General features: G+C 52.6%; 1 protein-coding gene across 2 annotated transcripts in view; it reads right to left on the bottom strand.

Moving 5' to 3' along the window:
• Window positions 1-269: 269 nt before the first annotated feature.
• Window positions 270-26,013, bottom strand: part of ELFN2 (extracellular leucine rich repeat and fibronectin type III domain containing 2) — a 73,721-nt gene continuing 47,977 nt past the window's right edge. For both annotated transcript variants that reach the window (XM_075937482.1, XM_075937489.1), the window contains exon 3: window positions 270-10,082. In XM_075937482.1, coding sequence (XP_075793597.1) covers window positions 7,158-9,563 — 2,406 coding nt within the window. In that variant the 5' untranslated portion in view covers window positions 9,564-10,082 and the 3' untranslated portion in view covers window positions 270-7,157. The remainder of the gene's footprint in view (window positions 10,083-26,013) is intronic.

Below are 26,013 nucleotides of genomic sequence, written 5' to 3'. Positions count from 1 at the left end.
GGCATAGATAGGAAGGGGAGGCAGCTCAAAAGCTGCCATTAGATGTGTGCAATCAGATCTACATGCATAAGAATCGTATGAGAAGCCCTGGAGAACACACAGACCTTGGAGAAATTGGTCCTGGAAACACAGCAGGAGGGAGCCTGCAAGGAAAGCAAGGGTGCAAAGTTGCAGGGGGTGGGGCAAATAAGTGGGGAGTGAACTAGAAAGTACCAAGCTTCTGGGAGATAGGATGGTGCCAACAAGACATAGGGAGGGAAATGGGGTTGACTTGGAGAACGAGGCAGTGACTGCACGGGGCAGGTAGGGGCAACAGCAGAGATGCAGCCCTTTGTTCTCCATGGAATCTGCTGGTGATGAGCACGGCTGAGAATTCAGCCATTCATCTTGCTCTGCTCCCCTTACCCCCATCTCAACTTTCTCAGCAGTGTCCTCTGCTCACATCCCCACCCCAGGACGTACCCCTTCCCAACTCCATCCTGCCCCAGGGAGCCCTCCCTGGTGGGCTGCGGGGGGAGGCCAAGAGAGGCAAGAGACAAACAGACTCAGACGCAGCCTTTCTCGTTTTGTTTTGTTTGTTTTTTGTTTGCTTTTTTTTTTAATAAGAAATTTATTGCAAATATAGAAATTGATTTTCTCCATACAGGAATCTCCGAGTTGAGGAAAAACGATTTCGTGCCATTCAGTTTAAAACAAGGAGGGAAGGGGATAAAAATAAAAACCAATGTGTCCATACAGAACCAAGGTCACGGGGTCGTTACAGGAGAAGGGACAGGAGTGGCTGGCGAGGAACCAATCCGGGCAGCTGCCTCCGGATCTGCATTACATTCAAGGAGTGCATGGGACAGGCACTGGAGAGGGAACTACTGGCTCTCTGCCCCTCTAGTGCTCTGAATGTGGAGCCATTGGGGAGGGAGAGGGCTGGATTGACCCCCACCTCTCACAACCTGGGATCTCCAGAATAGGGCTCACTGAGAGCAAGGCCTCATGTGGGGTGGGGGCATGGTGGCAAAGGCCAGGCGTCCCTACCATGGTGTGGCCTGATGGGAGGAAGGAGGGAGCAGAGGACAAGGGGAAATTCATCCCTTCCAGAGAAAGGAGAGGGAGGCATCCCACCCGGAGAGGGTCAGGAGTAGCAGCACAGAGCTTCCCCTTTCCCCCCTGTGGGGCAGAGGGGAGCAGTAGAGAGACAGCCTCTGGCTATGTGAAGGCAGGTGATCTGGTGGGGGCAAGGGACAGGCCAGTGCCACAAGGCCACTTCAGTGTGTCAAGCCTCTACTCTTCCCTCCCAGGATAAAATGCCAGAAACCTGCTGGGAGGAGAAGGGAAGAGGGCAGCATTCTCCAGTCCAACCCCGCAGAGCCCAATGCCTAACAGAAGCAGAGTCCCAAGCCAGAAGGGCCCCCTCTGATCACCTAGCCTGCTCTCCTTCTACCACAGGCCACAGAACTTCCCCCAATTAATTCCTGCTGCAGATCAGCCACTGACAGAGAATCCAGCAAGGCCCTTGCTAAGTTGGCTTAATGGTTAATTGCCCCTCAAAAATGTACAGCTTCTTTCCAGTCCCAACTGGTCTAGTGCAGTGTTTCTCAACCTTTTTTGATGAAGTACCCCTTTTTCCAAAAAATAAATAAATTAGAAGTACCCCCAGTACTTACAGTTTTCAGACACCAAAAAATATATTTTCTACCATTGCAACAGTTTTGTTTAAACAATTTAATAGTAGCTACGCGGGTGATGGAATTTCTGGGTGTAAAAAGTACAAAAAGAATAAAGCGCTGTGAAACTTAAAACAAAATTCAGTTTTCTCCAAATTTCAGTGGTGATGACATCCCCTCCCAGACTTCTCTCGAGGACCCCTAAGGGCACTCGTACCACTGGTTGAGAAATACTGGTCTAGTGTCCACTTCCAGCCATTGGATCATGTTAAACCTTCCTCAGCTAGAGCGAGAAGCCTGTTACCAGATACGTGGGATGCCACGGGCCAGGGCGGGATGTCCTACAAATATGGGCAGCTTCCTGTGCACGCGCGAGTTGGCCACCCTAAGGAGCCTCATGTTGGATAGCAGGACTTGCTGTGCATTCCCCATGCTGAGCTATGCAGCCCTGCATCCCAAGCTGAGGCTGTGGGGGCTGCACTGGGCAGATTCCAGATGGGGGTCACCCCGGGAGGATCTCCGTCAACAAAGGAGTCCACGGAGCAGGCGCGTGCTAGCACTCGGTCCCTACTGCCTATGTTCCTAGTCATGGTTCGACTGGGCTGGCCTTCCAGTGGCAAGCGCTTAGAATTTGCCCCTCTGCGTGCCAGCTCTCTGTCATGCTGCTGCCTGTGCCCAGCACTACTAGGAAGTGGCTTGGTACCCACAGAGAGGGGACAGAGCCAGCCTTATTGGTCCTGCTCCGCTATCCTCCCATCCTCCCCTGCCACCTCTCAGACCCCCCAGCTGTTCCTCCAACCCTTCTTCCTGCTTTGTTCTCTCATCTCCATCAGTCCTGCTGCGTCCTCTCACCAGCTGGCACCTCTTCCCAAAATCATTGCCCTGCCTTCTCTGTTCTCCCTCCTTATACTGTCACCCCCTTCCCCTCCATCACGCCACTTCTCCCCGCTCTGGCAACTGCATGCTTCTTCCCTGCTCTTCTCGGCTGCCCCCACCAGCTTCCTCCTCTCCAGCAACTCTGCTCTTTTCTCTCTCTGCCACCTCCTCTCCATTTCTCTGACTCCCCCACCTCCTGCTCTGCCACCCTCCCCTGCCATCCCCTCTCTTCTCTGTCTCATCCCATCCCTCGCTCCTCTCTGACCTCTTCCCTCCTAATGCTCTCTGCTGTCCACCCCCACTCCCCGCTGCCCCTTCTCCTTGCGAGCTGCCTCAGAGAGGCTCTGGCGGGCATGGGCACTGATTAGCATTGCAAACACACGGCCACCGCCTCAGCCAGGATTTCTTGACGTTAATTTTCATTTGTTGTTCATGAATATTTCACACCTGCCTCAGGAGAAATTGTACGACACAGGGCGCGGGGCAGCGAGAAATGAGCACTCTAGCACACGTGGGGGTGGAAGCTAGCACCTATTGCAAGGGGAACAGCAATCACCTAGGGGTCAGAGTCCATTCCAGGGGCACAGGAATCCAGCTCTGCTCCTTCCAGTTGAATGACGGTGATTCTTGTCCTCCCTGCAATGAATCCTGGGTTTGCTCCAGCACAGAAACAAAGCCAGAAACTAGCCATAAGCTTCAGGTTCTGAATCACCCCCAGGAAACCCTTTCTTCTGCATGGCTTCATGGACTCCAGAGGTCCAGGAGACAGGGCAGGAGTCTCTGAGCAGCCCTCTCACCACACTCCCTGCCAACTATCTGAGGGGAATGGAAATGGACAAATTCCTCTCCAAAGCCCACTCAAGTCAGCAGGAGTCTCTCCATTGACTTCAGAGAGCAGGCCCAAAGACATCAGAGGTGTCCTCGAAGCTGGGGCACCCCGTCACCACACATCAAGGCTCTAGGTCTCCACAGACAGGCCTCACTCGTGGGTTCAGGCTGGAGCAGATGGCAGGGGTCTTCCCAGAAGGCCTTGCACATGCAAGTGGCTCTACTGACAACAGTGGGGGCTGGAGGGAGAAGGGTTAAACTGGCCACAAGAGTGAGCAAGGGCTGCAGGGCCAGGCCCATCACACCCACTGGGACGTAGCCAGTGCCCTAACCAGTAGCTAGGAAATTTGCAGGGGGGAGAGGAGGCGCGGACTGGAGAGGAGCAGTCTGAAGGGCATTATTCAGCTGGGGCACCGGGCTTGGGTTCTCTTTGGCATCTGCTCCCTCCAGAAATTGTATGTCTCAGATCAAATCACAACAGGGTGAGAGTGGGGAGGGAGAGACCAGGGAGAGGGTTAAATCTCGACAAACTGGCACATACACAACAGGTGTTTGCTCAGAAAAATACAGTCAAATCATCATGCAAAGATAAGGTTAGATCTGCTCGTTTCAGCCACGGCGCGTGTGTACTTCACTGGCTGTCGTTCCCATTCGCCAGCCAGCGGCGGGGAGGGCTGCTCCCCCTCCCATCCCCTCAGAACAGTCCTCTTGTGCAAACTTCCACCCCCCGTCCCGAGGCTGGGGGTCACTGCATGGAGGAAGGCGCTTGGGTTGCTCACCCCTTCTAACCTCCCTACACCCCCAGCTCAGGCAACAGGAGTTTCTCCTTCCACGAGACCACCGGCAGGCCCCCACCCCTTCTCCCTAGTCCTCTGCCTCCTTTCTTCCCCTTAGGGGTAGAACGGGAGCTGAGATCCTGGTAGAGTATAACCCCTCAATCCACCCCTTACTCCCCAAATGTGGAACAGCTTATGGGATTTACTGGGCCCTGGGCAGTACCGTTGAGAGGGGAGGAGAGGAAAAGATGATGGGGCATACAGAGGACGCGGTCCCCCTTCACTCTCCAGCAGGCTCTCACCCTTTCCTGCCATGAGGGGACTCGGCGTGATCTAACTCCTTCTTGTCATCTGCTGGCTCCCTTGTTTTATGAGCCCCTGGAGTCAATCTGAAGCCTCGATCCCCATGCACCCTTCTCCTCACTGCTCCATCTTGGGGAGAGAGGGAGGGGCTGCGTTACAGCTGGGATCAACATATGGCAAAGCAGCTCGTGATGCAGGAAGCACACTGACAAGCAGGGGGGTCTGAGGCAACAGGAGACTTGGGTTGCACTAGGGTATTTAAAACCGTCCTAGGGAACGTGCCCCAAGATCCCTTCCTTAGGACATTCCATTGCCACTACACCCCCTTCCCTAGGATCTCGGTAGGGAATACACCCCTGGGATTTACCCACCAGCCACCGGATGGTGCTGTTGCCCACAGATAGCGGAGAATCTGTTTGACAGACAAGGTGGGTGAGGTAATAGTTTTACAGGACCAGCTTCTCTTGGTGAGAGAGAAGTGCTAAATAAAAGCTATTACCTCACCCACTTTGTCTCTCTCAGAGCCCGGGACCCACACAGCTATAACAACACTGCCTACAAGAATCTGTTCATGCTAACCAGCCCCTTCTAAGAGGATCCACGCTGGGTACTTGTGCCCAATGGCTGCTGTGGAGAGACACCCATGTGCTGAACTCTTGTCTCCACCGCCCCTCTCCCTGCATCCCTGTCAGTGCCACTGACCATCCTCCTGGGCTCCGAGAAGCTCCTCAGAGGGAAATGGCCCCTCCCAGGCTTGGCCCAGCCACGGTGCTCCCCCCTCCCAGCAATGACAGGTTCAGACAGCATTAGAGGAAAGGGAGGGGAGGCCTCAGCCCTCCTCCCATCTGAGAAAAGGGAAAGATTGTCAAAGATCAGGGAGGGGGGTGGCCAGTCGCACAGGAAGCAGCGTCCCTGCAGGCCAGAGGAAAGAGCCACAGATCTGGTGGGTGCCAAACATTGTGCTTTGTTGGTGTGTTCCGAGACAGGGGTGGGGAAGCAAGGGCCCAAGTTGGTGGGGAGCTAGGGCCCAAGTCCAGGGGAGCAATGCTGGGAGGGGAGTGGGCTGGGCACACGGGGTTTGCAGGCCCATTGAGGATTCCCTCAGATGGGTGGGCACCGTGGTGAGTGGCACCCAGAGGATCAGCTGAATAGGGGAGGAGAAGGCCAGTTGGAGCTTTGCAGAGGACAGTGAGAGAGCTCAGTCCAGGAGCTAACAACCCTCCCACTCTAACGCCACGACCATGGCAGGGCCCACAAAGGGAGAGCCCAGGAAATCACCCCCTCCTAGAATCAGAACCAATCTCCTGGGCTGTGCCCTATTTCCCCTGGCCATTCCCCACTCTCTACCTCCCTCCCATATTTTACCCCCTCTCCTCCAAGCCCGGAGCTCTCTCCTCTCCATGGGAGGCACATGTGCCCCATTCATGGGAAACACAGGCCCCACCCACGGTCCTATCCAGACCCAGCCCTTTCATACTTGCAGTGTAATAGAAAATGGTCACATCCACCCGTTCTACAAATGCCCCTCCCCCCCAGGAGAGGGGTCCCTGCTCTGGTCTAGCTGGGTGGGAGGAGGCATAGGAGCACCATGATTGTTATTCCTCCCCTAGGCCTTCCTCAAGACTCTGATCTCCCTCCTGCCCCCCCCCCCAAAATGCAAGGGACAGGGGGGTGCAGAATCTGCAGCACAACTGAAAGAAGTGGGAGATGCATGCCCCTGCCCGGCTCGGGGACAGGGTGGGACAGAAGGGGTGAGAGGGGAACCCTTCAGATCTCAGCGCAGTCGGGAACTCCCACCTTCTTCCTCACCCCCGCCTCGCCCTGCCATTAGCAAGCCCCACTCTGCCATGCCAGAGAACATGCTCCCCAGCATTTCCTGGAAGACAACTGGACTGTTTGGCTGAAGGTGGGGGTGGGAGATTCCCAGGGCCTGAGAAAGCGGGTGACCCCTCTTCCAAAATACACGGTTGGGAAGAGCCCCGTGCTGTGCGCCCTACCCCCCTTTCCTCAGTGAACGAGGGAGGCGGATGTGGTCATGAGCCAGGAAACACACCCCCAGGTTCAGGAAACCCCACTGGAGTCCATGGGGGAGGAAAAGGAGAGAAAGCCTCCAGTTACATGCTAGAGTCTATACAAGCCCCACATGTCTTGGGGAGGTGGGAGGAAGCCTTGAAGACCCCCGATCCCACAAAATGCCAAGGAGGGGCTCTCTGCTTCGTGACATCCCCCATTTTCACTTGATGAGAATGCATGGTTGGGGCTGCCCCCTCAAGGGAACAAACAGAAGCCCCACCCCCAACCTTAACTTCCCCTCCCCCCAATCTGGAACAAAATAACAACAGGAACATAAAAGCAATGGTTAGTGGTTTAGTCTAGGCCTGGTTAGCATCCTTCTCTGCCCCCCTCGCATGCCTATCCCCCTTCTTCATCCTTCCCTCCCGCTAGCCCCCAGCGTCATTACCACAGTGTCAAAGCAGGTAGCTCCTCCCAATCAGCTGCAGGAGGAAGAGTGGTCCCCGTAACACAGGAAAGACAATTCATTGCAGGAGTTTGTTTTTTGTTTGCTTTCTTTCTTTTTTTTTTTTTGTAAACTTTTTAAGAAACGGTTCTCAGTTCGTTTTTGTTGAGGAAAGAGGGGGCTGTTCGGTTTTTGATCACAGTCAAGTGGTTCTTTTGTTGGTGGTTGTTGGATTTTTTTCTTTCCTTTTAAAGAGAGTCACAATTTCTGCTGAGCAGAGACTCCTTTCCAGTAATCCAGGATGTCGTGCAGATCCTCGTCCTTGGCAAACTGGACTTTCTTCCGCAGGGCATGGCCAGCCGCCATGTAAACCTCCTCCCGGTGGTGCTTCTTGTAAGGCCGGAAGCGCTCCCAGATCTTGTGAGTGCTCTCAGAGGAGTACTCGGGGCTGGAGGAGTAGCCCGAGAAGTAGTGTCTGGGGGAGAGCTGGGAGTACGTGGAGTCCCGCTTGGAGCGGGAGAGCGGCTTAAGGAATGACACCCGCTGGCTCAGGGTGTCAGCGCTCTCCTCATAGTACAGGGCCGGGAAAGAATGTCGGTGCTCGCTGCAATGATAGGAAGGTTTTACCTCCAGGTGGTGGATGGCGCCCGGGGACACCAAGGGAAGACGATCCAGGGGGCTGTTGAGTGGGCTGCCTTTTTCGATGTACTTGGAATCCGACTTGCTCATTGGCGGGTGGTCGGGCACATCCAGGCTGAAGACCTTGGCACTCTTGATGGAGCCACTGGATGAGACGCTGCAGGTCTTCCTGGTCACAGCCGCATCTGCGCTCAGCTGGCGCTGTAAGGGGTGGTGGGAGCTCTCCTTGTAGGACGGCGACAGGAAGCCGGGCCGCTCCAGCCCTCCTGAGGAGCCGGCGGGGATGGACTGGCACTCGTAGCCCATGTCTGAATCCACGCCGCTCCCTCCTCCTAGGAAGGAGGCTGTGTCCAGCTTGAGGGCGTCAATGCAGTTGTTGATGATCTGGTTGACCTTGTCCACTTCCTTGGCGATGGTGGAGATCTCAGCTGCCGAGCCTTGACCATTGTCAAGCTCACGCAGATCGTCATCCCGCTGGGATCGCTCCAGTCCATCCCCACCGCCCGTCCTCACCTCAATGTAGTTGCCCTTGGTGGTAACTTTGGGAGTCTCCATCCCAGCCTCAATTGACTTGGAAGAGGGCAGCTTCTCCCCAATCATGGAAGGGATGGAGGACATCCGCGAGACGGGGATGACGGGTGGCTCGCCCAGCTTCTGCGAAGAATGGACAATGGAGCTGGTGTCGATATCCGAGCCATAGCGCATCTCTAGGATGGTCTTCTTAACATTGAGGGACTTCTGCTTCTCTTCCTGCATCCTTCGCTTCCGCAGGCAGTAGTACACCACTCCCAGGACGATGACCATCCCAAAGAGACAGCCCAAGATGGTCATGATGTAGTGAGTGGTGGTGGAGGTATTGGGCACTGGGTCCTCCCTCCCCTTGCTCCTGGTGGCAAAAGACAGGCAGGTGTGGTTGTAGCGCTTGGAGTTGCGGATGGAGGCCACACAGAAGGTGTAGTCCGTGTGGGCCTTCAGCTTGTTCAGGGTGACATATTCCTTCTTATTCTTCAGGGTCGTAACATCGGAGACGTAGCTGTTGTTGTACTGGACCAGCACGTACATCTTGCTAAAGGGCGAGGGGATCGTCACCACAAGGGTGGCTGAATTGATGGTCACATGGTGCAGCTTGATGCTGGGGTTGAATGAGGAGTCGGTGGTGGAAGAAGCCGGAGGTTCGACGGAGAGGAAGTCCCCAGGGTTGAATCCTGAGTTCTCATCCAGGTCTCTCTGGGAGTCGGGTGTGTAGGGGGTGGGATTGATCCTTGAGAGGGACGGGATGGTGCCGCCCCGGCACATGGACTGGAAGATGGTGATGGCGTTGCGGTTATGGTGCGGTCGAGGCATCAGAAGCGGGTAGCCAGCAAATTCCCGGGGCGTCTCACACTGCAGCCGGTCGTAGTTCTTGGTGACATTGTTGAAGACCACCAGCCAGGTGAGGAAACTGTAGAGGCTGCAGTCGCAGTTGAAGGGGTTGCCAGCTAGCTCGCACACCATCAGGTTGCTCAGGCTGGTGAAGGTGTTCCCCTCCAGCCTGCTGAGCCGGTTGGAGGACAGGTCGATGCTGATCAGGCTGGGGCACTCGGAGAAGGCAGTGGGTGTGACCACCTCAATCAGGTTGTGCTGCACGAAGAGGAACTGCAGCCTGGCCATGCCCCGCAGCATGCCCTCCGTCAGGTTGGTGAGCTTGTTGTAACCCAACTGCAGGACCTGCAGGTTGGCCTGCCCCAGGAAGGCCCCGTCCTCAATGTAGGAGATCTCGTTCTTGGTCAGGTTCAGGTCGGTGAGGTTGCTGAAGCGGTTGAGGGAGGAGTACAGCACCACCTTGAGCTTGTTCTCATTCAGGCGCAGGTCGTGCACCGTGCTGTTGATGTGCTGGGGGATGGTCTCGTAGGGCGGCTGGTTCTGGCTGCAGATGGCCAGCCACACGTAACCCTTGTCCCCCTCGATCAGCCAGCAGTCGCCATGCACCGTGCCGGGGGAGAACACGCAGATCAGGGCGGCCGCCCACAAACCCAGGCGCAGCATGTTCGGGTGCGGCACCCCACCTCCCCCCCACGGGCAAGAACAGGAAACAAGCCTCTGGAGAGCAAAGGGAGAGGAGCAAAGGGAGAAGATAAGAGGCAACACTCCTTGGGTGCTTAGTGATAGGAGGGCACAGGCGCCTCAGTTCTATCCGGTGCCCTCACCAACATTTTTCTTGTCCCTCCCTTTGCAGAGCAGCAGAGAGCAAAATCCACTCGTGCTTGCAGCTCCCAATCCCGGACCAGAAGGGCAGGGACAGAAATCTGTGCTTCTCTTTAAAGCAAAACAAAAATTAACCAACAAAACTTCAAGACTCAGGAACAACACCCCCACACACCCTCCCCACCTTCCCCCGTGACCACCATGAGGTGACTCCTCTTCTGTCGCTGGGCTCCCTGGATTGCTCCTCCTCCCCCTTTCTTGGGTCCCCTCTGAGACACTTCAGAACTTCAGATCAAACATCTTGAAAACAAAAACATAGATAGCGAGCGTGCGAGCGAGAGATCCATCTGTCGCTGGAATCTGGAAAGGAAACACACAAGAGACAAGAGGAGACATCAGTCGGGGGGGTCTTTGAAATACGGAAGATGACGGCTAGGTTTGTTGGTTTCTGGGGGACAGGGAAAAGCAGAACAGGGAGTGTTGCAGGTGGACGGGGGGAGGCGGTATTGCCTGCTACGCTGATAAGCCTTGGCAAAGGGAACCCTTGCAACATAATCTTGTATCAGTGATAGCCAGAAGGGTACTTGGGTTTCGTTATGTAATAGAATCACAGTCTGGTGTGTGTGGGGGGGGGGGGAACAGCGGGAGGGACGTAGCTTTATTATGATCGGCTTAAAACTCCAAAGCATAAAGAAAACACAACCCAAGTCAACCCAACCCCAAGAAACTTCGGCTGCCAGCGCAGAGAACGGAAATCGCACAATACACACGCGCGGGGGCGCGCACCCGCTGATGATAAATAAATAAGAATCCCATCTAAATGGGGTTTTTTCCTTGATGCAAAACAATAAATAATTCATGGGTTGTATAACTGCTCTCGTTCCGAAAATAATTCCCTCGTCTCAACGCAGGCGAGGGTTGGGGACAACGTGGCCTTCGCAAGCAGGGCTCAGAGAGGGACGTTTAGAAGCGGGAATTGTGAGTGCCGGATGCCCATGCAAGAGCAGAGGGGCGTGTTGGCCCAGAGCGGGAGAGGGCTGTCAAGAGCCCTCTGGCAGAGGGTGGCTCCTGCACGTGGCATGGGACAGGTGCACAGAGCTGCACCCCAGTGTGGAGGGGACAGCATGGTGCTGTATTATTATTATTTTTTCATTTCTGCTATTGTGGCGCTATTGTCAGAGAAGGAGAGCAAACTAATTCCTGCCCAGGCTGGTTAAAGAATCTAGCCACTTGCCCGAGGGTGAGGAGAAACACTCAATAGTTGCCTTACCCCACTGTGGGGAGAGCACCCCCTGCTGGTAGCAGGGAAACATTTCTGTCCCCCTTTCCTCCCCCAACATCAAGCCCTGAGACTCATCCTGAGCCAGAGAATTGGGCCCCCGACTGACCTCAAGGCAACATCCTCCTTTCTCCAGCCTGGCATCCCCTCTGCTCAGGGGCTGCCAGCACACCCCACTCTTGGGAGATAATCCCTGCTGCTGCCAGGGAGTCATTTTCAGTCCCCTTTCTCTGGCCCTGCATACCCATCTCCTACTCTCCAGGCAGGAGCTCCCTCTGCTGACATCCCCACTGACACTGCCCCCTCACCCTCTGCTGTCACTAATGTCTCTTAGCCCCAGCCTTGGAGGAGTGCCCTCTGCTGCGACTAAGGAGACATTCCCATTCTCCAGAGGGGGCACAGATAGAGGGAGCTGCCAGAAACAAGAGAAAAATGCATCATAGCTACTTAAGATTCAGAATCCTGTCTTCACTCCTCTTTTTTTTCTAGGGATGCTCACTAAGGATATTGCTAAAAACCTTTGCTGCTAAAGCCCAGCCCTTTTCCAATGCAGAGACCCACAGGGCAGAAACAGCGGGAGGCAGGGGCGGGGCAGGGGGAGGCAGGGAAGAAAAACCAACTCTTGTGGCAGGAGGCTGACGTCTGCAGAGAGATCTGAGCTGATTTGGGGCTGCGGAATTACCAGGGCAGCTGGATTAAGGGATCAGAGATGGTGTCAGAGAGAGACACTTGCATATTCAATAACCCAGCAAGGAAAGCCAAGGGGGAGGGAGGAAGGCGCAGAGGAAGGGCAGAGGTAGTGCTGAATCCAATGGACAAGATGGAGGAAAGGATCCCTTCCCCATCACTGATTGAATGAGGCCTCCATGCTTGTTCTACCTGTGACCATCCTGCTATGGCCCCTGGCTGCAGCGCAGGTTTGTTCTGGCCTGGGCCAATGCTGAAGCAGGAGGTGCTGGTTTCCAAGGGCTGGCTTTTCCTCTCTTGACAGTGTAATGCCACGCTAAATAATACCCTGACTTGGCATCCTCCTGTGGGTTGTGGGAAGGAGGCTCTGCTGGCCCCAGCCATGTCACTGCTGACTCGCTCCTGCTGCTCCTTAGCGCTCTCCACTAACGCTGGCTTTTCTCTCACCCTTTTGCAGGGTGTCTCCCGACCTAGGCCTGCCTGAGTTGCTCTTGCTGTCTCACACCCCTACACTGTTTTTACTGGCCACCCCCTGCCCTTAGCATGGCTGTGGGTTCCCTGCTTGCTTGTGCCAGCCAGTTCCATGAACACAAGGGAATGGGATAAACAGAGAGACAGACATAGGCTGCGTCTAGAATGGCAAGATTTTGCACAAAAGCAGGCGCTTTTGCACAAAATCCTGCTGCCAGTCTACACTGGCCGCGAGTATTAGCACAAGAATACTGACTTTGTAATGTATAAAATCAGTGGTTCTTGCGCAAATATTCCAACGCTCCCGCTCAGGGATAAGCCTTCTTGCGGAAGTATTCTTGCCCAGGAGGGCCAGTGTAGACAGCCACGTTAATTTCTTGCGCAAGAAAGCCCGATGTCTAAAATGGCCATCAGAGCTTTCTTGCACAAGAGAGCATCTACACCGGCACTGATGCTTTTGCGCAAAAGCAAATCTTTTGCGCAAAGGCACATGCCAGTGTAGACGCTCTCTTGCGCAAATACTTTTAACGCAAAAACTTTTCCTTTAAAGTATTTGCGCAAAATCATGCCAGTCTAGACGCAGCCTATATAGTGTTTCCAGAGAGAGCCCAGGAGCAGAGCAATACTCCTAACACACCCTCAAGTGGGCGCAGAAGAACCTGCACCGGGTTTCTCTCTCTCACACACACACACAAGTTCCTACGCGTCCGCTACTGTTTGGCTTGGCAACCTCCCCTTGGCTAGTTGTCCTCCATGCAACTCCCAGCCCTCTTCCCCAGGAGCGCAGTGCCCAGGCTCTGGCCCTGGCGCGCTGCTACTGGCTTTGGCCCATGTCATTATGTTTGCTAGAACTGACCGCGAAGCAGGAGCTGCCGCAAGCTCCCACGCTAGAGCCATGGTTGGGCCAATCCCCGGGGGCACAGCCACCGAGCACTGGTGCAGGGTGGCACCTGCACAGCTGTGGGCAGGCAGCACCGAGGACAGGCCCCAACGTTCCTCTTGCAGAGCTAGGCCCCGCTTGGCCAAGGTAACTTGTGCAGAGTAGCCCTTCCCGTGCAAGGGTTCTCCTGGGTCAGATCTGGCGGCTAGTGTGGGGGAGGGGGAGGGATGAGGAGGTTTGCCAGTAAGTAGAGCCCTGCAAATCCACAGATATCCACCTTATAGCCGCAGGCATCTGCATCTGCAGATAAGGGTACCCCTGGCTCATTTTTGAGGATACGGATGTAGCTATGGATACAAATGTATCTGCACGGGGCTCTACTAGTAAGGGCTGGGCACCATGGCACACTTGTCCCCTGTCTGTAGCTGCCTCCTGCCCCACATGCTTGGCCTTTGCTCATGCTGTGAGGTCCCACTCCCATGCAAAGGGACAGCAGCTTCACACTCCCAAGAGTGAAGGGCATAGGGGGGGTGAAAGTTTCCTCACCACCAGCTCTCCCATCTTTGTGCTTCGGCTCCTGGCTCATCTGTAGACAGAGTTCCCAACCAATAAACTGGCTGGTTGTCACATTCCTGCAGTGTGCTTCACCAGCCCCCTCTCTGCCCCCCTGCACTGTCCTCCAAGTAAGCACCCCGTGATGCCTCCCCAGTATCTGCCTCTGCGGTCACTGCCAAGGCATCCACCACGAGGCATCCCCCACTCAGGGGCGGGGGGACGGACCGTGCAGTCCTGCAGCCAAGCCCTGCTATAGATCAGCCAGCAGATGAGTCCAGCAATCCCAGGAAACAGCACAGTGTTCTCAGTATTGGCTGGAAAGATGCTGACACCACACTTGGCCACCGTCCTCCCTCTTGTTTCTCCGAAGCCTGAGCATGGCAGAGCGATGTGCAGAGTGGGTGGAGTGGGGTGTTGGAAGAAGCTGCAGAATAGGTTGGGGTGGGGGGGGGGGAAGAGGTGTGCTTGGAGAATGCAGCAGGGCAGTCCCCTGGGGCAAGTGTGGAAGGAACCTTGTGAGGAGATGACACCCCTCCCAGAACAGGGGTTTGCAGCCCTCAGGTAATTTCCTTTTGACAAAGTGAGAGATTTTTGTAACACTTTGACGGAGCTGCTGTGTGCCTCAGCTTCCCCAATACTTTGCACTGCTGCCCAGTGGGAGGCAGGGGAGGATTAACTTTGCCCTCAGGGCAGCCTAGAGACACAGATGTGTGTGTGGGTGTGATCCCCCAGCTGTCAGAGCGGTCTGAACGGGTCATTAGAAAGGACTGGCCTAGGCGCCCCATATCATTGGAAAACTGGAGAAGACACAGGAAAGCCCAAACACTGGGCTGCAGACAGTCACCTAGAGGGAGGCAGATTCCCCCACCCACCCTCTGCCCAGCAGAAAAGATGAGCAAAGAGCCCAGGCTGAGAACAAAGGCCTGAGAGGCATGAGCTATATACAGGCTGTGGGGGAAGCTTGGGGCTCTCGCCTGGGAACTGACTAGAGAAGTCCGAGAGAAACCCCGAGCCTGAAAATGGGAGTTCACGACAGCATGGCTCGTGCATTGCTTGGGGCTGACCAGAAAGGACTTTGCTTTAACCGTCTGTGCTCTGAGCTCCCCTCTAAGGGCTCTCTGCGCTGTGTTTCAGGTGCCTAATAAACCCAGCAGTTTTGAAGAGGCTGCGCAAGCGGCACTGCCCATGCCAGCTGAGGTGCGTTAGTCCCCGAGGCGCCTCCAAGTCTCTACCAGGAGTGTGTCTCAGGCAACTCGCATGGTGTGAAGCTGAGCTGCTGAAAGCCCAAGATTCAGTCTCAGGAGGCTCTGAGTTGGTGCGGCCTGCTCTGAAGGAAGAGTGAGACTCCTGGGACATCAGAAGGGGTTCCTCCAACAGACTGTTCAAAAGTTGGGGGCACAGCACTGATCCTGTGAATCCATGAGTGGGGGTGACTGACCCCCACTGACTAGGGGATCAGTGAGCCAAGGTGGTATGGAGGAATTGGGGATGGAGTGACAGTGAGCTAGCGGGCTGGATATCAGTCAGTCATGGGGGCTGACAGCACATGGGGGTTAAATGAGTCAGGTGGACTGGGGAATTGAGTGGGTCAGGGAGCCAGGAGTATCAGAGAATCAGTGGGGGGTCAGTGAGCCAGGGGGGCTTGGAAGTGCCAGAGGGCCAGTGAGCCTGGGTACTGGGGGATTTGGAGGTCAGTGAGTCAGGGCAGTGCTGGGGAACCAGGGAATGGGATGGGTTCAGTGTGTCCAGAAGGTTCAAGAGGCCAAAGTGCAGGCTGTGAGAGTCTGTGAAAACACAAGCCCCTAAGGGAAATCCTGAGGTTAGGGCCTGTGTTGCTAACATGCCGTTCGGCATCCCCGCCCCATAGGGCCCAGCACATTAGGAAGCCGGCGCTTATTCTACCATCACATAAACGGCGCTAAGAGCCTCCCCATTAGAAATTTATGCTTTAAAAACCCACAGAACACGCCTCACTCCCTGCAGGACTGGAAATCCGGAGACAGGCCAAGTCACCCGCCCTCCCTGCCTCCCTTTGCCCAGTCCAGATGATTATTCACCTCCACATACCTGCCTGCCCCCAGCTGGCTGTCTCCCGTGCACATGGGACCGGCTCTGATTTCTGCTAGGCTCACCTCTTTTCCCCTCTTTCTTGCAGTTCCCTATCCCAGTTCAGACCCTGTATGAAGCTGGCACCTACACCTCTCAATATGGCTCTGCCACACAAAGATTTCCTCAGCTTTCTGAGTTCCAGCTCCCCTGAGGCAATGCCATGCGCGCAGCCAAATCCCTGCCACAGCCAGGGCTCTGCTGGCTAGGTAGCATCACACAACCCCGCCGCTCTGTGTGGGCACAGACACAGGGGGTTCGGATCATCGCACTCTCCCCCTCCCCAGTGGCACTGCAGGCAACCTGAGTGCTCCCACTGCCTTAGCCCACACCTCGCACAGTCCAAGAGAGGCTCGAGTCCTGGCTCGCACTGATGGGACACTTCTACGAGAGCGCTCACGGTGCCTGCCCCGACTGACTTGATGAGGCACTGCCCTGAGGAAGCTCACGGGCCTGCACGCTGGCTGGCACTGACAGGGCACCAAAGTGAGGGAATTCACGGTGCCTACACTCAGGGACAGTTGCCAGGTGCACACTTTCCTGCCACGCTCTGTGCTGCCCACATACCCCTTCTCAGTTGGAGCTCCATGACACTGCACACAGCCTCTCCATCCAGCACCCCCCGGACCCACCATGTCCAGCACCCCTCCCCCACTCAGAAATGCACAGTACCTCCAACAACACCCAGCCCAGCGTCCCACCCAACATCAGCCCTACCAGAACTGCCCAGCACACACAGATCTCCCCCACCCACATTGCCCTGCACCCTTCCCCGCAGCCCCACTACCTACAGCACCTCACTCAGGCCCCCACGGCCTAGCACCCCAAAGCAGACAAACCTCCCACACTGCCCAGCGCCTCCCACCCTCTCACATCCCAGCATCCCCACACACTCCCCCACACCCTGCCCCAGGCCCTGATGAGCCAGTGCAGTGCAGGGATCTTCCCTCCAGGGGGCAGGACAGTGAACACCTGGGAGCAGCCCCCAGAGCCCCTCCCTCCCCCAGCCCTGCTTACCAGGCTCAGGTGCTCACAGTGGAGGAAGCTTTCCTATGGGCAGCTTCCAACTTCCCCAGCCTGCCACTTGCTTCCACAGAGCAGCAAGGAGAGGCAGGCCCCACCGTGGGGAGCCCAAACCCGGACAGTCACCAGCCCGGAGTAGCAGGAGTTGTAGGCACCTCTCCATCCCCATCTGCCTGCTGGTGACGGGGGCAGAGCAGCCTCCGACATAAAGGAGCAAGCAGTGGGTAGGGAGCTGGGGGGAAAGTCAAGGGCTGGAGGGAGGGAGCCAGCAGGCAGGGGCAGGAGGTATGGAGGGAAGCCCTGGCCAGCTGAGTGAGAAGAGAAAACAGTGGCGGGGAAAAGCAGAGGAGTAGAGAGAAACCAGCTGCTCCAGATGCAGCACAAATGAGCAGGCCAGGCTGGGCCCCCTTTTTGAGTGTGGGTTCAGCACTATGGCACCAGTGGCACCACTGGAAATCTGGTACTGCCTGCACTGACAGGGTGCTGCTATGAGGGAGCTCATGGTGCCTGCACCCCACCTGGCACTGCTGGGGCAATGCCACGAGGAAGCTCACGCTGCCTGCACCATGGCTGGCAATAATGGGGCATTGCTGTGAGGGGTGCAGGCTGAAGTGGACACTGCTCCAATGAAGCCTTCAACACAACTCCCCTCCCCCCCCCCATGCTAATATGGGAGGGTCTGAGCTTAGCTGACAACTCAGAGCTACCCTCTTCTACACATACCTCGCGCAAGGCCAAAGAACATGTATCCACTGTGGTGAGGTGCTCCGGACAATCTGTGCTGAGCCTAACATCTTCAAGGAAAAGTGAACCAGACAGCAAACAACGCCATGATGGAAATAAGCCCTCTGCAATGATTAGATCCCTCATCTGTTTGACAGGAAGGAAGGGAACGCTCCGGAGTGCAAGAGCCCCACGCAGATTGGGGAGTTTTCAAAGAGGAGATATTGGAAAGTCACGAGTGCTGGCAAGATGGTATTCCATCTAGGGGCCACTTCCATGGCTGGCTGGAGAGAGCACAATTTGTTTCTGAAGTGGTTTAGTCACCTTGAATATTAATATTGTCATTAGAGATTCAGGGGGATTTGCATTAACTCAGGTCCACCCGCAGCAGCTTCCAGCAGGGAAGGGAAGGTAGGCGCCAGAGGGGGAGGGACATAGCGACATGAGATTACAGGTTCTGCAAACAGAGTTGTACGTACTAGAGCTCTCTGAATCACTCTGCCTGATGAGGGAAGGGGGGCCGCAATGTCTCTGCCCCATGCTACTCCCCAGGACTGGACTGTAGGAGGGAATGTGGAAAAGAAAGCGGAAGTGCTGGCTTCAACAGGAGTTGTTGCAACGAATAAGGGAGAGCTTGGGCTGTGGCAGGGTCACTAGAGGGAACCAGGCAGGCGAGTTGCCGGGAAGGGTGGCTGGAGGGAACAGGGCAGGCGAGTTGCCGGGAAGGGTGGCTGGAGGGAACAGGGCAGGCGAGTTGCCGGGAAGGGTGGCTGGAGGGAACCGGGCAGGCGAGTTGCCGGGAGGGGTCTCTGGAGATTATGGGGTGGGAGCGCTGGCTGGGGTGGGAGTTGCTGGCATAAACTGAGTGGGAGTTCTGGCTGTAGGTAGAGGAGCAGGGAGTTGATGCAGGGAATGGGCAGGAAGCCGGGGCTGTGCCGGAAAGTGCCATTCTGGAGCCAGCATCGCCTGAAAACCATTTCTCCCACAGCACCGCTCTATCTTAGGGATACAAATCTATGAAGCTTTCCCAAGTTCTTCTACTGTCTTCCCCTCGGTATCATACTCCCGGCTCTAGCAAACCCCTGCCTCAGACACCCCCACTCCTCTCTCGTGTTCCTTCTTTGTTGTTCCCTGTGCGTGGCCAACAGCCAGGAGACCTATTCCCATTTCATCCCTGCTAGGGCCCAGAGCAAACTGCATCCCCCATCCACCTGGACCTCTGGCCCGGCTCCCAAGGGGCGAGGCAATGCTCCCAAACTTGGCACAACTCTGCATGTGCCCTGATCATCATGGTTGCTAGAGACGTGCCTTTTGCTCTGCCCCCAAAATCAGAGTGAATTTATGATCTCTGGCCCCAAAACACCGACCTCAGATTCCCTGGGAGCAGTGCCAGGCTAAAATGCCTTGCGGCTCTGCCACAGAACGGCTCCACTCACTGGGCCAGTGGGCTACACTTACTGCACCTGTGCATTGAACTCACCCTCTTCCAAGGAAAGGGATGCAGCCCTCCTCTACGCATCCTCCCCACCTGGGCAGGAGCAGCCGCTGGGCATTGCTTGGAGGGACTTTCCCCCACATGCCCAAGAACTAACACCTGACATGCATTCTGACAAGGCCTTGCCTCTCTCCCTCCCCACCTCCACTTGCTTTAGAGCCTGGGCTTTTTCTTTCATTGCCAAAACACAATGACTGTTATAATTAACAGATTATCTCAGCGCGACAGCTGCAGTCCTTTGAAAATTAGGTTGAATAACAGGATCTCAGTGTATGGTAATTTCTTTTCGTCTCTAGAATATTTTTCTCTCTTTCCTTCTCATCATTTTTTCCTTCCCTCTCTCGCTCCCCCTGCTAATTTAAGTTATTTCAGAGGTTAGGAGGGCTGTCTGGGCTCACTTTCCCTCAGTCGGCTTCTTTCAGTCTTTTTTTTTCTGTTACTCTCTTCCTTCCAGAGGAGTCTGGGGCTGCAAATAAGAATATAAACACAGCAGAAACAGAAGCAAAAGTGGCACCCAGATACTAGGGTAATGGGCACATAAGGAAGCCCTGTGCAAGAGGGATGAGCACATAGGCAAACCCAGGGAAGGAAGCCAATGGAACTGTATTTGCAGCAAGTACAAGGACAGGATGGCTTGAGCCACTCAATTCTACTGTCCACTAAGGCTAGGTACATCGCACTGCTGCACCTGCCAGTCTGCATCTGCCCCAATCATCCAGCCACTGAACCAGCACCTGCACCGAGACACCCTACAGCTCCTTGAGTGGAGTGAAACCTTTCAACAGACTTCCTCTTACTAGGTAAGGATTCTACTTACCACCCGCTTCAACTGTTATCACCTACATCTGCTTCACTATGAACTATATCAACTCACTCTATGAGTGTCCTGAGCCCATTCAAATCCTCCACCCAGCTACCCCATTCACTAACACCACATGCAGGACTGACTCAACCCTTATTACTGAACTGAAGGATGGCTCTTCCCCCTTCAGAAATGAACTACTGCACGGAGTTATGCCTCCCTGCCTTGCTCAGTACAGCTCCAACACATACACTCATGCAACCCCTGCTCAATGCATCCCAAACTCACTCCCCACTCCACCTGAACTCAGTACACCCCCACCTCACGCATCCACTCCTCCCTACGCCTCCTCATACACCCCCACTTCACGCATCCACTCCTCCCTACACCTCCTCATACACCCCCACCTCACGCATCCACTCCTCCCTACGCCTCCTCATACACCCCCACCTCACGCATCGACTCCTCCCTACGCCTCCTCATACACCCCCACCTCACCCATCCACTCCAGTTCACCTCTCTTCAACAGAGTCCCAAGTTACTCATTCACTCCACCCCAATCAGCACAGCTCTAATGTACTCATTTACTCCCTCCATACTCAATTGAAGAGCAACTCTCCCATTTGCACCATCACTGTATGAAAATATGAGTAATTAAATACTCTACCAGTCATTCATTTATGCATCCTAATTCTCCAGTAATGCTCCTGATCTTCACTCTGTAGCCTTCCTCTCATTGAGCAAAGACCCTTTCCCTTCATTCTCTCTTTCTTTCTCTTCAGCCCCCACCATGTTCACTCCATTTACTGAGCATCTCATTTACTCAGTGTTAGTATCTAAATAGTCACTTTATTGATAAATCTGCCCCTTCTTCAGTCCATTGGTCAATGTCCTAAGTCAGTGATACTCAGATTGTGACTCGGGAGCCACAAATGGCTCTTTATTGTGTCTCCTGTGGCTCTTTGCAGCTTATGACATTAAAATACTGTGTGATTGAATTATTAACCAGCTTAAATTATTAACCAAACAGGACGCTTTTACTGTCTTATTAACCAGTTGTGGGGTACTTGGTCTGTCATTTTGGTGTGAGAATAATATAAACAGTACATGAAACAATGAATGCACATGACTGCGGCTCTTCTGAGTAATGTCAATCACTAATTTGGCTCCTGAGCCATTGAGGTCTGAGCATCACTGCTCCAAACAGTCTTGTTTACTTATCCGATAATAGTGTTTTCCTAACCACTGATTCATACCCCCCACTGGCAATTAGAGTTCTCTTTATGCTTAGAAATACACGCTTATTCACTTCCCTACCTACAGTAAAATATGTCTACTTGTTACATTAAACCAGGGGTTCTCAACTGAGGGTCAGGATCCCTCGGGGGGTTGAAAGGTTATTTCATGGGGGGTTGCAAACTGTCAGCCTCCACCCCAAACCTTGCTTTGACTCCAATATTTATAATGGTGTTAAATATATATTAAGCGGGTGGGGGGTCACACCCAGAGGCTTGCTATGTGAAAGGGGTCACCAGTGCAACAGCTGAGAACCACTACACTACACTCTCTTGAAAAGCCATTCAAAGAACAGAGACGATTTGTGTTCCATCCTAAGTGTACTACTTTGCATTTGTGCTTACTGAATTACATCCAATTTACCATTTCTCCAGTTTGTCCAGATCATTTTAAATTTCAATCCTATCTTCCAAAGCACGTGCAACCCCTCCCAGCTTGGTATTGTCTGCAAACTTTATAAGTGTACTCTCAATGCCATCAACTAAATCACTGAAGATGTTGAACAGAACCTCAACCAAGATAGATCCCTGCAGGACCCCACCTGATATACCCTTCCAGTTTAAAGTAATTAATGGAGATTGCCTATCTCCTAGAACCAGAAGGGACCTTGCAAGGTCATTGAGTCCAGTCCCCTGCCTTCACAGCAAGACCAAGTACCATCCCTGACAAATTTTTGCCCCAAATGGCTTCCACAAGGATTGAACTCACAAGCCTGGGTTTAGCAGGCCAATGCTCAAACCACTGAGCTATCCCTCAGTCCACTTGACTGACAATCACTGATAACTACTCTCTGGGAACAGTTTTTCAACCAGTTATGCTCCCACCTTGTAGAAACCCCCTCTAGGTTGTATATCCCTAGTTGGTTTATGAAAAGGTCATGCAAAATAGTATCAAATGCCTTACTAAAGCCAAGATATACCACATCCATTACCCCCTTTCCCCACCCACATGGCTTGTTACCCAATCAAATCTATCAGGTTGGTTTAACATGATCTGTCCTTGACAAACCCACATTGTTACTTATCACTTTATTAACTTCCAGATGCCTGCAAACTGATTGCTTAATTATTTCTTCCATTGCCTTTCCAGGTACTGAAAATAAGATGACTGGTCTGTAATTCCCCAAATTGTCCTTATTCCCCTTTTGATAGATAGGCACTATATTTTCCAGCCCTCCAGAAGCTCTCTGGTCTTTCATGACTTATTGAAAATAATCACTGATGGCTCAGATATCTCCTCTGTTGGCTCCTTGAGTATTCTAGGATGTATTTCATCAGGCCTTGGTGACTTCAAAACATCTAACTTGTCTAAGTAATTTTAACTTGCACTTTCTCAATGTAACCCTCTGATCTTACTTCATTTTCACAGGCATTCACTATGTTAGATGTCCAATCACTACTAGCCTTCTGGTGAAAATTGAAACAAAAAACGTCATCAGCACTTCTGTCATTTCCACACATTGATATTATGTTTCCCCTCTTTGAGTAACAGGCCTACCTTGTCCTTGGCCTTCCTCTTGCTTCTAAGGTATTTGTGGCTTTTTTTTTCATTACCCATTAATCTCTAGCTAGTTTAATCTCATTTTGTGCCTTGGCCTTTCTAATTTTGCCCCTTCATACTTGGATGATTTGTTTATATGAATAAAGGCTCATTAGTCCCATCTTACAGATGGGGAGTCGAGGCACAAAGAGATCACCCAAAGCCCCAGAGGATGTCTGTGGTGGAGCAGTGAATTCTAGTGAGATCCCCTCAGCCACAGTCCATCTTTCCTTTCTACAAAGCCCTCATAAAAGCCCTCTATCAATTCCCTACCATGCTCCTTGCTTGTCACCCAGTCCTCATTTCTTACTCCACTTGTTATTCACCATTGTATGGCCTGTTCCCCATTCATTATAACTCCCCTTATTCCTCATTGACCACCTCCTAAGCTCTTTATTGTTGTTGTGATTTAATTTAGCAGGGCTGCCGAGGATGATAATCAGGCACTGAGTAAGCGCTTTGAGGTAATTATTCATTATTCTCTACTTCTGCTCATACTTTCTGGCCTGGAATCAGCAGAGCATTAAAGCACACGCCTAACTTTAAGCACATGCATACTGGCCATCCTCGCTATAAGCCCAAGATACATTCCAAAACACTTGGACTTTTAGCAAAACAAAGATGGGGAATTTTTTTCCAGTGGCTGATTTCCATTTGCACAATTTTTTTTTGGCACATCTTAAGAGCAGGGAATGGGAGGACTTATAACACATCAGTTCCTACAAGCGTCAACGACTTTAGTGTAGAACGGATGTATACCGAAGAGACTTACAGGGGGAACACCCTGTAGTCCCATTTCAGGGTTCAAATATTATTAATATTCTAAATGTCTATATTGATCTTTCCCACATCTTCCAAACACAACAGATTCTTCCTGCCAAGCTGCTTTCTCTTGCCTCTTAGGGTATGTCTAGATTGCACCCTCTGCCGGCAGAGGGATGCAGATTAGGCTGGGCGAAATAGCTAATGAAGTGGGGATTTAAATATCCTGCGCTTCATAAGCATAAAAATGGCCGCCGCTTTTTTCCGGCATGGAGTTTTGTCGGAGAAAAGTGGCAGTCTATAGGCTGATCTATCGCTAAAGAAAGCCTTTTCCGATAGATCCCTTATGCCTCGTAAAGGATCTATTGGAAAAGGCTTTCTTTAGTGATAGATCAGCCTCTAGATTGCTGCTTTTCTCTGACAAAGCTCCATGCCAGAAAAAAAATCGGTGGACATTTTTATTCTAATGCAGTGCGGGATATTTAAATCTCCGCTTCATTAGCAATTTCGACCAGCCTAATCTGCATCCCTCTGCCAGCAGAGGGGTGTAGTCTAGACATACCGTTAGTGACCCACCTACCAACATTCTCCTTCTCTCTCTTCTCCTTGCATCTAAAAACATTGTCTCCCTTTTGCTGCTGATTGAACACTCCAGCCTGTTATTTTCACCCTTCTTTCCCTTTCCCCTCTGGTCTTGCAAAAGTATCAGATGTTCTTTTAAAAGGGAGAGCTAGGTCAGGATGCTGCTGTCTGTGGTGCTGAAACACAGCACTGGCCACAAGGGCCACAGTCACCAAGGTCTCCAAGGGAGTGAAAGATCAAGACCAGGGTTAACATTATGAATTGCAATGAAACACATCTCCCTGGTCCATCTTCATTCCCTGCCATTCCCACGATCAACTCCACTTAGTTTTCCAGGTCAAAATGAGGTTCTACTTCCCTCTGCCCAGATACCAGCACAGGCCTGAGGGCTGAAATGTATAATTCACAGTGAATATGGGCTGGAGTAGTCCTGCTGGCTTGGATAGAAGCAGGACGGCAAGAGTGACTTCTGCAGGGATCACTAAAGTGTTTTCTAAACTTCTGGTTTTAACTGCAAGCAAAGCAAGAGGCAGAAACCCCTAAGTAATGGGACAAGTCCTGAAGGAACTCCAGTCTCCGCAAGGAGCTGGAATACTTTCTTTTATCTCCAGCTCTATGGAGGCAGAGAAGTGGTAAGAGTGGTTATAGCATGAGTAGGGACCTACCAAATTTACAGCCATGCAAATTGTATCACAAACCATGAAATCTGGCCTTTTCTGTGCTTTTACCCTATGCAACTACACAGATTACATGGGTGAGACCAGCATTTCTCATATTGGGGGTCCTGACCCAAAAGGGAGTTACGGGAAGATGACAACATTATTTTAGGAGGGTCCTGGTATTGCCACCCTTATTTCTGTGCTGCCTTCAGAGCTGGGCAACTGATGGGTGCCTAGCTCTGAAAGCAGCACCCTGCCTGCAGCCACCCAGAAGTAGGCAGGGAAATACCATACCCATGTCACTCTTACTTCTGTAATGCTGCTTGCAGTGTTGGGCACCCAGAGAGTGGCAGCTGCTAAGGTCCTAGTTCTGCAGGCAGCAGTGCAGAAATAAGGGTGGCAACACCATACCACCATCCTTATTTCTTTGCTGCAGCTGACTGTAGCTTTGCCTCCAGAGCTGGGACTCCTTGCCAGCAGCTGCAGCTCACCAGCTGCCCAGCTCTGAAGGCAGCGCCACCACTAACAGCAGCGCAGAAGGGTAGCTGTACTGTAACCCTACCTACAATAAACTTGTGACACCCACTCAACTCCCTTTTGGGTCAGGACCCCCACAATTGCAACACTGTGAAATTTCAGATTTAAATAGATGGAATTGTGAAATTTACCATTTTAAAGATCCTATGACTATGAAATTGACCAAAATGGACCATGAATTTGGTAGGGCCCTAAGCAAGAGGGATGGAGTCGATTGTTTGGAAGCAAATCCATAGGATAGTCCAGATATCTACCCATATATTTATCTCTGTTTCTGTGCCCTGCTGCATCAAACAGCAGCTTGAGTGGTTAGTAAACAAGTCAGGCTGTTCAGCTGGTGATTACTTAATTTGCTCCTTGCCTCACTAGTGTACCTGTAGTAAGGAAAAATGTATGATGGAAATTGGCAGTGCTGGGTATAGAATTACTAGGCTGGAGGCCCACTGACGGGGGGGGGGGGGGAGAAGAAAGAAAGAAAGAAAGAAAGAAAGAAAGAAAGAAAGAAAGAAAGAAAGAAAGAAAGAAAGAAAGAAAGAAAGAAAGAAAGAAAACCCAAATTAATTTAGGAGTGATATACTTAAAACAATCTTTTTGACAAAAAGGGGGGAATTAAATACACAGTGATAGGAAACCGGGAAATAATCATATTTTTATGAGCTTGTTAGCATTTGTGAAGTAAAGTAACCCAAAATTTATGTTATTCATTTGCCTGTATTACACACACACACATCCCACTGCCAGTTTACTGTCTCTGTGAAACCTTGAAAAGTTGTGTTTTCCTCCTTCACTTGTGTTAATTAATGCTTGTGAAATAGAAGTGTTTTTATACAGCTGCTATTGTCTGCTGCTATCATCAAATCATCAAATGATCCCTATGCCTTTTTCCACAAATCAA

This window comes from Pelodiscus sinensis, chromosome 1, assembly GCF_049634645.1.
Source record: "Pelodiscus sinensis isolate JC-2024 chromosome 1, ASM4963464v1, whole genome shotgun sequence".
Lineage (NCBI taxonomy): Eukaryota > Metazoa > Chordata > Testudines > Trionychidae > Pelodiscus > Pelodiscus sinensis.
The sequence above is the reverse complement of the archived record's forward strand: the minus strand, read 5'-3'. Positions and strand labels throughout refer to the sequence as shown.